This window comes from Anopheles arabiensis, chromosome X, assembly GCF_016920715.1.
Source record: "Anopheles arabiensis isolate DONGOLA chromosome X, AaraD3, whole genome shotgun sequence".
Classification (NCBI taxonomy): Eukaryota; Metazoa; Arthropoda; class Insecta; order Diptera; family Culicidae; genus Anopheles; species Anopheles arabiensis.
In genome coordinates, this window is record NC_053519.1 from 14,009,626 (window position 1) to 14,023,798 (window position 14,173).

At 47.9% G+C, this 14,173-nt stretch overlaps 4 protein-coding genes and 1 long non-coding RNA gene across 5 annotated transcripts; 1 reads left to right on the top strand and 4 right to left on the bottom strand.

Annotated features, from left to right (window-relative positions):
• Nucleotides 1-838: 838 nt before the first annotated feature.
• Nucleotides 839-2,501, bottom strand: LOC120906003. Its single transcript, XM_040317393.1, has 3 exons — nucleotides 1,728-2,501; nucleotides 1,511-1,616; nucleotides 839-1,435 (listed from the first exon to the last, which is right to left on the bottom strand). The coding sequence occupies exons 1-3, from the start codon at nucleotides 1,802-1,804 to the stop codon at nucleotides 1,202-1,204; spliced, it is 417 nt and encodes a 138-aa protein (XP_040173327.1). The 5' UTR covers nucleotides 1,805-2,501; the 3' UTR covers nucleotides 839-1,201.
• Nucleotides 2,502-5,894: 3,393 nt separating this feature from the next.
• On the bottom strand, nucleotides 5,895-7,046 carry LOC120906004 (cytochrome c oxidase subunit 7A, mitochondrial-like). Its single transcript, XM_040317394.1, has 3 exons — nucleotides 6,911-7,046; nucleotides 6,619-6,735; nucleotides 5,895-6,527 (listed from the first exon to the last, which is right to left on the bottom strand). The coding sequence occupies exons 1-3, from the start codon at nucleotides 6,920-6,922 to the stop codon at nucleotides 6,384-6,386; spliced, it is 273 nt and encodes a 90-aa protein (XP_040173328.1). The 5' UTR covers nucleotides 6,923-7,046; the 3' UTR covers nucleotides 5,895-6,383.
• Nucleotides 7,047-7,393: 347 nt separating this feature from the next.
• LOC120906002 (39S ribosomal protein L40, mitochondrial) lies at nucleotides 7,394-8,943 on the top strand. The gene is made up of 3 exons (XM_040317392.1): nucleotides 7,394-7,528; nucleotides 7,609-7,863; nucleotides 7,957-8,943. Exons 1-3 carry the CDS (start codon nucleotides 7,425-7,427, stop codon nucleotides 8,267-8,269), a joined length of 672 nt encoding a protein of 223 aa, XP_040173326.1. The 5' UTR covers nucleotides 7,394-7,424; the 3' UTR covers nucleotides 8,270-8,943.
• Nucleotides 8,944-9,622: 679 nt separating this feature from the next.
• Nucleotides 9,623-11,022, bottom strand: LOC120906005. Its single transcript, XR_005739980.1, has 2 exons — nucleotides 10,848-11,022; nucleotides 9,623-10,756 (listed from the first exon to the last, which is right to left on the bottom strand). It is a non-coding gene; the product is annotated as an uncharacterized LOC120906005 (long non-coding RNA).
• A 362-nt stretch (nucleotides 11,023-11,384) lies between these two features.
• Nucleotides 11,385-12,680, bottom strand: LOC120906006. The gene is made up of 2 exons (XM_040317395.1): nucleotides 11,874-12,680; nucleotides 11,385-11,797 (listed from the first exon to the last, which is right to left on the bottom strand). Exons 1-2 carry the CDS (start codon nucleotides 12,455-12,457, stop codon nucleotides 11,566-11,568), a joined length of 816 nt encoding a protein of 271 aa, XP_040173329.1. The 5' UTR covers nucleotides 12,458-12,680; the 3' UTR covers nucleotides 11,385-11,565.
• Between the last annotated feature and the right edge of the window lie 1,493 nt (nucleotides 12,681-14,173).

Sequence of the window (14,173 nt, forward strand, 5' to 3'; positions counted from 1 at the left end):
TGCTATACAATGCAAACAGCTGACAAGCAGAAATATCAGCCTACCAACTTAAAACGGAAAGGGCCCCAACAACCGATTTTTGGTTTGCAGTGCTTTAAGCGATTCTCAAAATATTCTTGCGGGCCGCATTCAAAATCGGGCCGCCAGTTTGACATGCTTTAAATCAACACCTACCTGTTCATGATACAAAGATACTGAATTATTTCATCCATTTATCCTTACAAGAGTTCTGAATAGGTCTGGCATCGGCTTGAGCCACATATCGAGGATTTACTATTGATTTACCGATAGCAGGATAGTTCGCGTTACTTATTGGGAGCTCAGTCCATGACGGGCAGGTACACTTGACGACTCTTTGCTGTGAAGAGTCCACCCAGAATGGTTGCTGAAACGGATACAGTACCCATACTGGTCCAGAAACTGATACTAAACTCATAGCAGTCCTCGAACCGATATCGAACACATGCTCCTGGAAGTGATATCGTTCCAGAAACCGATACTGATCCAATATCAGTCCAGAAATTGATATTGAACCCATACCCATCCTGAAATAGCTTTATGTTCATGAAATAGAACCTGAATTCGGAGCTTGTGAATTCGGAACCAAACTTGGTCCAGGTCTAGAACCATTACAGTTCCTGTTACCTGATCCCGCTGGCCATTAAACCATACTCGGCAGGATCTGTGCAGTATAGGAAATAGTGTAGGAGTGTATTTAATTGGTGGTCCAGGTAGTGGTTATGTTTGAAACCCCAATAGAAGCAAACCCAAAAGAGCTGTCCATCAATTCTAGATGTTTCGGATGACGTCAACACTCTCATCCAAACGTTCAGCGTGCTTTCACTGGGGTTCATGTAGATGTTACATTACTTTTTTTCTGCTTTATTGAAGGGCTATACGTGTTCTTATCTAAGTAGAAGCAAACTGTCTAGAGGGGCTGCGGATGGTTGGAATGTTCCCAGGATCTCCGGACAGCGGACAGGAGAGCGGAGATCGTTGCGCGGAATGGCAAAGCCCACTGGCATCGTTTGAAGTGGCTACCATTGCGACACGTTGTGTTGCGAAGCGTTTATTTATCTTTTTCTTTCTTCTTCTTCTTCTTCTTCTTTTGCTCGATCGGCGTAAGTATCGGGGTAGTGCGGGTGACTGTGTGACGACTGTGGTGATCGGGTTGATCGTGCGGAGTGGGACTGTAGCCGCCTTACTCGTTGCTGTAGTAGTCGAAGAACCGGTAGAGCGGGCTCAGGTGGCGCTCCTCCACCATGTACGGGTCGGAGCGATGCTGGAAGCTGTGCAGCTTGGACGGGTGGCAGGAGTCGCTGCACACCCCGTTCAGGCAACCGGTGCACCGGCCGTTGCAGCACCGCAGCCCGGACTTGCACTTGCCGTACAGCATGTTGTTGCTCAGCTCGCCGCCGCACGGTTCGTTCGGGCCCTAAAGGGGGTGGAGGAAGAGGCGATTCGGGACGGTGAAAGATTGTACGAGAGTGCACTGAAACCGAGGGCCTACCTTCCAACAGGCAAACGTTTTGCAGGTGGTCATGTAGAAGCCGTATTTACACGTGCTGATGTCTTCATCGCGCTGCATCTTGCACCGGATCTCGATCAGGTTCGTTCTGCAGCATCGAGAAGGGGGAGAAAAATGGAGCAGACACAGCGTTAGCAGAGATAGCCATAGAAAAAGGGGACAAAAGCCAGACAGGTGCAGGTGCCCCTGAGATACTAACGGTTGGGCTAAGCTCCAGTAGGAGTATCCCACGAGCAGGGCGGCCAGCAGCAGAACGTTTCCGAACGACATTGCCATTTTTGTTAGAACTATTTTACTACACACAGAGACACTCAAAAGAACACTTAATCACAGCAGGACCGCGGACAAGCAACTGGCTCAAAGGACGCGCACACGGCAAGACGAACGCAGGCACACAGGTACGATCCTGGCGAAAGGTTACTGATACATTCAGGTTGATGGTGATGGTGAAAACGGCCAACTTCCTATCTACACACTAATTACACTAAGGAGCGGTCCCGGGATGCCGGAATCGTACTGCTCGAGGCGGTTTGCAGGCTGTGTCTGGATGGCTTGACCGACCCGGCCGAAGCTTTTTATAGCACCTTGGGAACGTCCCGTTTTTGCCCGGTACCGCCTCGGTGTGCGAGGGCGTCCCAGACTAGACCGCCGTCCATCGGCCTGCGCCCTCGCCTTCGTCCTGGCTGTCCCTGGGGCCGAGTGACCCAAACGGTTCATTAACGTCATCCCGCATGCATGCAATCGTTCGAGGTCACGCGCGATTCCTCGGACATCCTTGGCTGGCCGGCTAGCGAGTCTCGGATGGCACTCATTAGCATCTTTGGTGCCATCCCGCGCTAGAACGGACCGCGTGGATCTCGCCTCTCACCGTGGATGCGCACGAATCAAAGTGACAGCTCGCTCTGGTCTGGTGGACGTCTTCTTCCGCTAAACTCGGTGATGCGCCTTCCCCCGCCCTGAAGCTGGCAGAGCCAAGGAGCGAGAATGGCATAAATATGTTATTTTAATCAGCAGTTTATCATCAATTGCTTGCATTAATTATTCACTTCGCTTTTCTTTTTCTCTGGTGCGCGTGGACATTGAAAAATGGACGACCGACCGGAGGCAGCGTTGGTTTGGCTAGTTAGGATCGGGCCCTACGTTGGGGTTAGGTTTTGCAGAAGTCGTTAGGTGCGTGCGGTTTATTCTGGATGCTTTTACACTCGCGCAGCCGAACGCGCTGAATCTAATAGCTACTGACGTATTCGATGAGAAATTTCCTAATAACTGGAGACGGACCGTCAAATTCGGGTCAAGCAGGCGCGTTAAACGGGTAATGCTCCTGATGCATTAGTGCTCAGTTGTCTAGTTCAACCTTAAACCAATTTTTGTGAATGATTCGAAAGAGAGTTGGGATGCGTGGAACAGCAATCAAATTCTATTCGTCGTTTCAAACTACACCATCAGCAAACAAAGCATCGTCGTGTCAAATCGTCCAGCGAATCAGTGTTAAAGTGCTGCTCCTAGGAGAGCTCTGTGCAAGCTCTTGAACTGTCCTTTTGCTGACGTTAGCGTTTGGAGCGTTGGCAAACCGCAGTTTTCCAGAATGCATGTTAATTTCCCACAGTCCATGAATTCTTGGGACCTCATTTTGCATTCAGTATGATATTCATATTGGAAATTGGTGAAGTGTCTTAGATTTTTTTTTGTGTGCTTGGGAACATTCCTGCAAAGTTTGAATTTTTTTCCATAATACATAAGATTTCGTGGTTTACTAGCAAATATAGCTGCATTGCTTAGACAATTTGGTAAAATATTTAATGGTCAACGTATTTTCCGTCTTTAGTTTTTCCTTTCCTTTATTCATTCGTTATTCATTCCTAAACGATGGACACTTTTTGTGATGTACAGATTCCAATTGTAAATCGAAACGTTCTGACCAGCCAGATCATGCTTCATCGACTAGAGCAAACATTAAATCCAACAGATCAATGTCTAATTTGTACAGTGGGTGGAATAAACTTCTAATTTCAGTACTTTGTCACAGATGTCGTTCAGTAGCGAAATCCGGAGACGCATTGTGCAGAGGAATCGGGTATACTATGGGCCGCACGAAATGTGCGATATATCGCACATTGATTCGCCCAGTAGTCCTCTATGGACACGAGCCCCGGACCATCCGAGCGAAGGATGCAACTCTCTGGGCGTGTATGAGCGACGCATCCTCCTAGTGGGACTAGTGGTGGGAGCTCGGAATCAGACCTACCCGATTCCAATTCCGTGTTCGGAATCAATTCTGGAGCCGATTCCGTTGCTGGAATCGATTCCGATTCCGGAGTCGATTCTGGAGCCGATTCCGGAGCTAATTCCGGAGTTGACTTCGGAGCCGATTCCCGGCTCTGGATTCGATTCCGCGATCAGAATCGGCTCCGGAATCGGAATTGACCTGGGAAACGCAATTTGCCCCGATAACGGAATCATAAATGACTCCAGAATTAGAATTAGCTCCGGAATGTAAATTAGTTCTTGAATTGAAAAAATAAATTTTAGAAGCGAAATCAGTCCGGGAATCTCCATGAGAATGGATCTTTTACAAGTACATTTTGATTTTTTGCGGTTATCAATACGTAATGTGATTGGACCCAAGCTCATATTTTTATGGCGATGCCGAAACTGGTTCCGTTTGGCAGCCGATTCTAATTTAGGAGCCATTTCCGATTCGAGAGCTGATTTAGATTCCGAAACCGATTCCGAAACTGATTCCGATTCCGGAGTCGATTCCGGAACCGATTCCGGAATCAATTCTGGAGCCGATTCCGGAGTCGATTCCGATTCCTGAGCCGATTGCGGAGCCGATTCCGGAATCGATTCCGAAAACTGATTCCGGATCTACTATCCGGAATCGATTCTAGAAAACTGCAGAGCTAGCCGGAATCGATTCCGACAAAAACTTCATTTTTCCCATCATTACTCCGGACCATCTTTGGCGGTGTGTTCGAGCATGGAGCGTGGAGGAGAAGGATGGACCACGTGAGCCTGCTGAGTTGTACGGTGAAAGGAGCTTCATGACGATGGCGAAGGCTGACAGGATACTCGGAGCATGATGGCTGGGGCATGTTATAAGGATGCCGGATGACTCAAGCTCCACCAATGAGATGTTCGACAGCAATTCCCAGTTCGGCATAAGGCGCAGGGGAGCACAGCGAACTCGATGACTGGATCCGGTGAAGCGAGACCAGTCGGAGATCGGGTTATGTAGATGGATGGAAGGCTGCAGCCAGGGACCAAGCTTCCTGGAGAATTGATGTTGACTGGGCCATGTCACATCGACTTGCTCTATCGAGAGCAGGCCAAGAAGAGAGAGAGAGCAAGAAAGAGAGAGAGCGAGAGAGAGAGAGAGAGAGAGAGAGAGAGAGAGAGAGAGAGAGAGAGAGAGAGAGAGAGAGAGAGAGAGAGAGAGACGTCTCGCACAGCTTCAGTTGGGGGACTAAATACACCCTTCTTGATTTTTTTGTCGAGGATCTTCGAGTATCGCTCGAGTATTGCTTACAGTTCTAGGTCCAGTTATCTCAAGGGTTTAAATCAAATGTTAGGGACCCTCTGGAACTATCTTCGCCTTCGTCTTGCCAGATTCCTCCAGAAGTAAAATCAATTATTGATAACCCTTGTACTGATCTCTCGCTATAACTTTTATGAATATAATCTTCTTCTGCTTGGTTTTCGAGACTCATTAAATGCACGCAGCCGGATAATAGTCAGTCCTTGCTACGGGGGGACGGTCCGTATGCGGCTTGAACCTACGACGAGCATGATGCTAAGCTATGCGAGTTGACGACCAGGGGACGTTTTTGCTACATCGTCAGTGATTGAAGGCAACTCAACACCAATAATAAGCCTTTTTTCCCACTCCAATTGAATGACGTCATTGTCAGGGTGATTTTTGTGCATTTACTTATTCGGCAACTACAGCTGCTTTACGGTCTCGGCCTATTGCAGGAGTGTTCGAATCCGCTCACTTGCTCAATAGGCCATCGAGCCCACTTTCCGTTAAATCCGGAACAACACTGTCGTTTTGGGTGTTTTTGGTGTTGGGCAGAATTTGCTAGAAAGATATGTCTCCGAGTTAGGCAGCGCTCTGAATGACCTCTTCCTATCCCAAAAAAAAGTCACGCCATCAATGTGACACAACGCATTCCAGCTGGTCCCATTTCATGATCAGAACCTCCCGCAAGCAAATATAGCTCACAGTCCACCAATATCTGAAATCAAAGTGTTCCTGCCGGTCGTCTCATTTGTCTCCTTCCCGGCAAGGAGATACAAGCAAAATCCGGCACAATTTCACCGTTGATGCTTTTCGGACATCGGATAACTCCTCACGCTGCCCAAATTCTCTCGGCTACTGCTCAAAACACATATTTATTTGCTGATAAATGCAAGAGAGTAAATGTGTTAACGTCGGGATCCGTGTTAATGGAATCGTTTCGTTCAGTTTCCGTACAATTTGGAGCATCCCGTATATCGAACCATAGGAGACACACGCATGAAAAACAGGGTTAATCACAAATACACACTTTCGGGGAGGAGGGATGTTAGTTTTTTTTTTAATGGGTGGGGGTTTCTACACACTACGCAGCTACCCACCACCGCCACCATCGCCACCGACTGCTACTCCCTTATCCATTTGCCGCGCAGATAAATATTGGTTTCGAGGCCAGACAAGTTTGAACTACGGCTGCCGCTGCTCGTTGGTGTCACACGGGTTGTTTTTGGTGTGGCGGGCGATGTTATGACACGGGGTGTGTGTGTGTGTAATGGGCACACGGCAACTCTGGTCACTTTAGTTTTCGTTTTTGGGGGGTAAAGACCTCTATCCTATCTAGTCGTCCTTCTTCGGGTAGCTCAGCTCGTAGAACAGCTTGCCGATACCGGCCAGTCCGGCCACACTGAGCACCATCGTCAGCGAGAAGAGCACGTTGTCCATCGGGCCACCCTTCAGGAACACGGGCTTGCCATCCGGTTTCTAGGACAGAAAGAGAACCAGTGCAGTGTAGACGATGCTGACCGCGTTCGGGAGGTCTACGCGTGCGGGTTATGCCCACCCTCCTACCTACCTGGAACTTTTCCTGGATGTGCTTCAGCTGCTTGTAGCCCTCGGCGACCTCACTGGACGAGGCGGGCGCAGTGCGGGAGAACTGGCGGTTCTGCTGCAGCACCAGCCGGGCGACATTCTGCCAAATCGAGAGTTGAGCGAAAATTGAGCATTGCCATGAACTTACGTAATTGTGATTGCCACCGAACGCGCACCACACCAAACAGTCAGCGGGGCTCGGCGGGTTTGCCCGTTTCCCCCGTTGATTGGTATGCGCCCGTGATTCGATCGTTTTTCTCCCTTGCCTTGCTTACCTTGTAGCTCATGGTTGATGGTGGTGAGATCTACTGGGATTCTCGAGCTGCGAAAAGGTGAAGTTATTTGCGTAACCTGCGTCCGAGTTTGCCTCGCAGAACAGAATGGCGTTTTGCAGTGCCAAGGGGGGTTTTGGAGAGCAAAAAAAAATAATAAGAAAATATGACGGCCCCGAAAAGGTGACAGCTGACCTGTTGTGTTGCGCTAGCCGCACATGGAAAGCCGCGGCTGTCAAGCGTTTATAGCACGCGGCATTTTTATGGAAAAATTAATAACCGTATTTTCATATTCGAACACCAACCGGCATGTTTATGCCACTGTGAGGTGAAAAATAATTATTCTTCTACAGCGGCGGCTCCAAAGCACGTGAAAAAAGTGTTGTGCTTGGATTTATTTTTCTCAATAAATTTATTAATAATCGTGCCATATGCACATTCCATCAGGGTTACATAAACCGATTCGAGCACCGGTTTGACAGCCAACGCGAGCCAGCAGCTGTCAGTTGCGTCTGTTATGAAACAGCTGTCAGTGTGGTGCCGCTCTGTTTACGTAAAATTTAGCGCAGCAAATTTAGTTTTCCCGTACGAAAGAATGTCGCTGCTTCCCGTGCTGAGCCGGTAAGGCGTTTAGCCCGATCGTGGCTGCCCCGTCCCATGCCCCGCCTCCCCCCCGGTATCTAACCTCTCTGCGTTTTTAGGTTGCTGCCGGTCGTGAGCCGATCGGCGGCGAGATCCGTCCATAGCGGGACCGGCCTGCTGTTCCGCAGCACACCGGTGCTGTGTGCCGAACCGCTCAAGAAGAAGAAAAAGCTCGACCCACAGATCGTGAAGCAGCGGGAGGAGCGCAAACGGAAGCGGCTGGAGAAGCAAATTCGCCGGCTGGAGAAGAACGCCCGCCAGCTCAAACCGATCGAGGAGCTCGAGGTGCCGATGGAGCTGATCGACGAGCAAAGGTTAGCGCCCCGGACAGTCCCCACTAATTCCTCCCCCACACATTCTAAAGTGTTTGTTTTTCCTCCCTTTTCTTGTGGCTGTCTTACCGCCAGCAAACGGAAGCGAAACGTTTCGAAACCGACGGCCGAGCTGCTCGAAAGCCGCGCCCTGCTCGAGAAGCAGTGGGCCAAGTACCGCATGCAGGAGAAGCTGGCCGACTACCAGCTGTTCGATCGGATCGTGGCGGCCCAGGCGAAGGCGCTGGGCGAGCTGCAGCTCGCGTCGGACGAGCTGTACCAGCGGGCGATACAGCCCGACCCGGCCCTGCTGCCGTTCGTGGCGCAGGGTCCCGTCTCTACCCCGCCGATCAAAGACTACGAGCAACCGGACGGCGAGTACATCGACGTGTCGCGGAAGTGGGAATAGTGTGGGCCAGGGGGTTTAGGATTTTGGGAGTGTTGGGTGTTTCTATGGTACGAAACTATCGCGGCGATTATTATTTTACCTTACCACTAGTGTGCGAACTTTCTATTAGGGGCCGGCGAGGGTGAGCGTTCGTTTGCATCTCGCAATACAGAAACAGGCAAACATATATGCGTCTATTACCAAACAAAGGATTTAAATCAATCGGTGATGTCATTGAGAATTTGGAGCAATATTCCATTCTTGAGGTAGGTTTAACCACTTAGTGATAGGATGTATGTCCCTTTTTACTTGTTTCAAAATATTTCCATTGTTTTGAAGCTCAGTTTTAGTCAAAATTAGTTGTACAGAACGGGTGGAACCTTAAAAATCCCAAAACTGTTAAAAAATGTAACAATTTTAATGTTTTTAAGACTTTGTGGGGCATCGAGGATTGAATGTTTGTGTCTTGAAGATACACATGAATGAATCTTCGTTACAAGATTCATCATCGCTTGGCAATCTTACATATTTCAACTCGGAAAAAACAATGGGACATCAGAAAGCGACTTACAAACGTTCTAAAACTGACAACAAAATTGTTTGATCGTCCCTTCGATTTCCATGGTTATCGAGAAGAATCCTTTAATTTTATTTTACTTTTTGGTACAAATGTACATGCTCCATTGAAATGTTCATCTTTAAAGGTTCTTTTAATCAACATTATGTTCAACATAATACAAAATATTCCATGTGCACTTTGAAACTAGTTACAAAATGCACTGTTCCTCGCTCCATCCCGACCATCTCGGTAGCTGCGTGCGTGTCGTACTGCGTTGTACACTAATGATGGGGAAAGTTCGCAAAAATCCACTGTCAACTCCGAACCAACTCCCTAATTTTCGGAACCGATTCCGGAACGTAGGTCCATACAGGATTGTTCGGAGCTATTGGGAATCGTCTGGAGGCGTCCGGAGTCATCCGGGGTTGGCCGGAGTGATCCAGAGACGTCTGGAGTGGTCCGGAGTCGGAGTTGTCCGGAGTTTGAGTCGTCCGAAGTAGTGATGGGATAAATGAAGATTTCGTCGGAACCCGTTTCCAGCTAACTCCGAAGATTTCTGGAATCGATTCCGGATAGTAGGCCCAGAATCATTTTCCGGATTTGATTCCGGAATTGGCTCAGGATTTGGTTCTGGAATCGGAATCGGCCTCGGAATCAGAATCAGCTCCGGAGTCGCAATCGGTTCCGGAATTGGCTCCGGAATCAAAATCGGCTCCGACATTGGAATTGACTCCGAAATCAGAATTGGCTTCGAAACGGAGTCGGTTTCGGCATCTTCATGGGGATAAGCGTTTGGATCCAATGATGCTACATGCTACATGACGCTACACACTTTTTATTTCAATTCAAAAACTAATTCTCATCCCGGAGCTAACTCCATTCCTGGAGCCAAGCCTGGTTCCGTTACCGGAGCAAATTGCGATTCCCAGGTTGATGCCGATTCCGGAGACGATTCTGATTTCGGAGCCGATTCCGATCCTGGAATCGATTCCGGAGTCGATCCCGGAATCGGCTCTGGACTCAACTCCGGAATCGGCTCTGAAACCAACTCCGGAATCGGCTCCGGAACCAACTCCAGAAACGGCTCCAGAACCAACTTCGGGATCGACTCCGAAATCGGAATCGATTCCGGCATCGGAATTGCCTACGGAATTTATTCCCAACACTGAATCGGAATTAAGTAGGTCCGATTCCAAGCTCCTATCACTAGTCTGAAGTCATCAGGATTAGAGCCGTTCGTAAGTGGGCTATGTTTTTGTGGTCAGGCATTTCATCTCCGACTCCGTCTCCTTCCTGCAGACTTGGATCGACTCAAAGCCTACTAGTCTTAGAGAAAATAGATTCATATTTATTAGATTTACTAGACTATAGACCATATACTCCGGAACGACTCCGGACAACTCCGAATGATGACGTCACCGGATGACTCCGAATAACCCCACACGACTCCCGACTCTGGGTTTCTCGAACTCCGTACCTCCGCCAGTTCGGCGATGAGTAGTCGTAGTCCCGAGCGGCGACGCGATGATCACGTCCGACGCGTAGAACTTCACGTGCAGATTCATCTCATGTTGAACGCCGTGTGCAGCATGTACGGATTCCGCTTCGCTCCATCTGCATCGTCGTCCGTCGACAGGTCGTTGGGGTCTACCTTCTCCAGCTATTCCACGTGCTCGCTTCCGACATCAATATCATCTCGTCCGTACTATCAATCACGATCTGGCCCAGCTGGCCGTTAAACTCTACCGCCAGATCCTCGAGCGCAGTTCCATCCTCACCGTCTGCTCGCCCCTCCTCCTCCAAGTCGCTCGAGCTGCTCCATCTTCAGCCACTTTTTCATGTCCTTGCTCATGTAATCCTGCTGCTGCTAGCCATCCTTGCCCATCAGTTTTTTTTTCGAATATCAAACGCCACGGACCCATCGTACCATTTAGCGCGTGGCCACGGAGCTGAAAAAATGTTGAAAAAAATTTCAATTTTGTCAAAATTGCTTGTCAACTGCAAAAAAGAGCTTTTCTCGTGGCCGCACCAAAAACATACACAAGAGCGACAAAAAGCTCCAACATCTGAATATCATCGTTATTTTGTTTAAGAAGCACTAACTAGGTACATACATCAGTTAGAATCATGCATTTTAGCATTATTATCATAACAATGGGTCACAACTGCGCCAAATAGCTGTTTGTTTACGCTTTTTCACAAACGTCAAATTTTGTCAACTTTTTTTCCTGGCTGCTCCAGGTCACAAAATTTTGACAAAAGCTCAAAAAAGTGACAAAAGCTCACATTTTGAAAAATTTGTCAGCATTTTGTCACTCCCGTGGCCTTTCGCTTATTGATGCTTACTTTTTGGCTAAAACACTTGGCTACTGACTTCGCTAGAGGGGGGAGAAACATAGCTGCACCTTGCACACCGTGAGCGGCTGTGGTTTGTTGACAAATTTCTGCTCGATTGCGGCCAGACGGAGTGCTCGAATACGGGACCGATTGGGGGTTTAAACTCAAACCGGCCGTTGGGTGCATGTTTATCTAAACTTGTGGTAAAGAATATATATGAAAACACATTTTGCATTGCCCTTTATTTATGTAACGTGTCCGAAGTTTATTAAAATGGAAAATCTGTTAAAATCTAGACCCGCGTCGTTCTACAATGTTGGGTTAAGGCATGCTGGCAACGCATCATAACGAAGTTATGAACGAGTTAGAATAATGAATAACATAATGCTCTATATAATATGTAACAAGTAACGCCCTTCGCCTACGCAGTGCCGACCGGGTTCATGTTCTGTTCCTCCAACTTTATCCGTTTTGCAACACTGTGTCGAACTGTTTTCCTCGCCTCTTTGCGCGAAGTTGGACTAGACGAAAAGGAGAAGGCCGAGAAATGGGGCGTTCCCTTTCCCGTCTCCATTAACGCCAGCAAATTTGTCAAATAGTCCACATCCTGCACGAGTGACGTTATCTTTAAATTCAGCGTACGGAGCCACAATCTATGGAAATGAAACGAAACGAAAGAAAAACAAACAGCTGATCATGCTGGAGCAAAACCAAATGCTCAGCCCTTACCTTTTCTTCCCTTTGACGGGGGAATGGACATTCAAGGCGAACTGCACGGCCCGCCCCACTGCCGCACCGACATCGCCGTCATCATCCGAATCGTCGTCGGTGGATGCTGGGTCATTATTCATCATAATGTATAGCTCCATCAGTTCGTAGCGCAGCTGCTCGAATAGCTGCCGACGGTGGCAAACTTCCCGCAGCACGCGGGCCACTCGCACAAACTGGCCCCGCTCGTTGCCCTGCAGCAGTTCCGGCTGCTCGCCGGCCCGCTGGATCGTCGGCCTTAGGTTGTACTCCATTGCGTCGAAGTCGTTCATAACGGCGAGCGCCCTTTCGCACAGTACAAACTCCTCCAAGAAGTCCACCGGCACCTTCGTGTTTTCTTGCGCTGCCAGAAAATCGGCGAACGAGTCGAACACTTCCGGCTTCACTGCATCATCAACACCGATTTCGTACGGCACATCCACCGGCCAGTAGTCGTCCGATCCGTGCCACAGGTAGTCGCCGCAAACTTCCAGAAATGCAAGGTTCGCTTTGCGAGTTGCGCGCAACCGGTCGCCCACCCGCTTTAAGGCCGCCTTGTTGTCCATCGCTACGTACTATCGGCACAAACCACACAAAATCACTATCAAATCACGAACAAAACTGTACTTGGCAGGTCCTAACAGTGAACTAACACCTCCGGTTGGTCGTTGGAAAATGCAAGTGTTGCGAGTGTATGACCATGGTTGGCGAAAAGAACGCAAGTGGCTACTATGATCGCAGCATTGTCCCGCCGCTGTCGTCATGGGTAACCCTTCGATGATGATTCGAACAGCACTCTGTGCACGTTATTTGCTTTGGGGAACATTTGAAACCTTTGTATGCAAACCTTGCATTGCTTATCATTTTAAGCGCCTTAATGTATGTAAAAAATTTCCTTCCAAGGACAAGAAAAGAACGAGGTGTGACCCGCCATGCAATTGACAGCGATTTGCGAGGGCGCGCGAGGGCTCGCACGCCATACAAGTTCACCGCCACAGAGCCCTCGCATTAAAGAGCTTGCGAGCCTTGGTAGTTTCTTCACCCCTAGTTTTAGCAGTTATAATTATAGCACCCCAAGAGCAGGCATAACAGTGCGATTTGTAGCATACTAAACACCTGAATTTTGACATTTTATTTTGCAAAAATCCACTAAACTGGATATGGTTATCTTTTCGACGAATAACACGACAAAAATATAATTTATGAATAAAAAATAAATATTGTTGAAAATACCATAAGATTTCAAGCAGATGATAGAACTCGCAACCCTCGCAATGTTTGACGGGGATTCATCATTCCTATTGGCATTACTGAGCTATTGCACGTGAGGGTAGATGTTTTGGCGTCAATTGTAGATTTATTCGAACCGGATAACTTTGAAGCGCATATTTTGTTCACGCTTCTATAGAACGTATAGTATGGAATTATGTGGTTTTATATGGGTCGTTAACACGTTCCTCCCGGCACTGATTTTCTTCAACTTTCCGTTCCGCCGGCATCTAGAACGCAAGCAGTTGATTTTGAATCAAACATGCATATAGAAAAAATGAGTTTTAACTGTTGTGTGTGTGATGAGGTTTTTATCAACCGCAATTATTCTTAGAACACCATTCTTTTATTTGTTTGTTTGTTCTTTCCCTAGCAAAATACCAATGGCAGGCCCCAGGGCCTGCCACCAGGCTTAACGTGTTAACCCAAGTGCCAAAAATCCACTAAACGACCACTAAACGGCTTCTAAACGACTCAAGTTCTCTACCTAAACGGAATATAGAAAGACTTCGTTTAGCAGACGGCAAACGACTCATGCATTCTAGCTAAAAAGCTGGTGGGCTCTCTGTTGGTGGGATACCCCAACCAGTTGAGCTTCATCGCTTGGAGGAGAGCTTTCTCATTTCCTCTGTACTGTTGTATGGTTTCGCATTCAAGTTATGCATCGCTAGAACTAGAACGGCGATACGATTGTTTAAATACTAAACTCCAACGGAAACCACTAGCACTGAAGCAAGTGAGATTTGAGTAATGGTCGTTGGTGTTGATACCCACGTATCTGACCACACAGCCATTCATATAGATTTTTGCTCGGAAAGTTAGAAGGCTACATAGGTCATAATAAGATGAAACTTGCCGAAACCTATTGCAAGAAAAGGATAGCAATATAATAATCAGTTTTAATACGCCATCTATTGATCAAACCAATGAAGCTGTGGAGCTTTTTTTCTATGGCTATTCAATTTTCCAGTCGTTTAAGCTTAATCTGTGGCGCTTGGGAATAGCATCAGTGG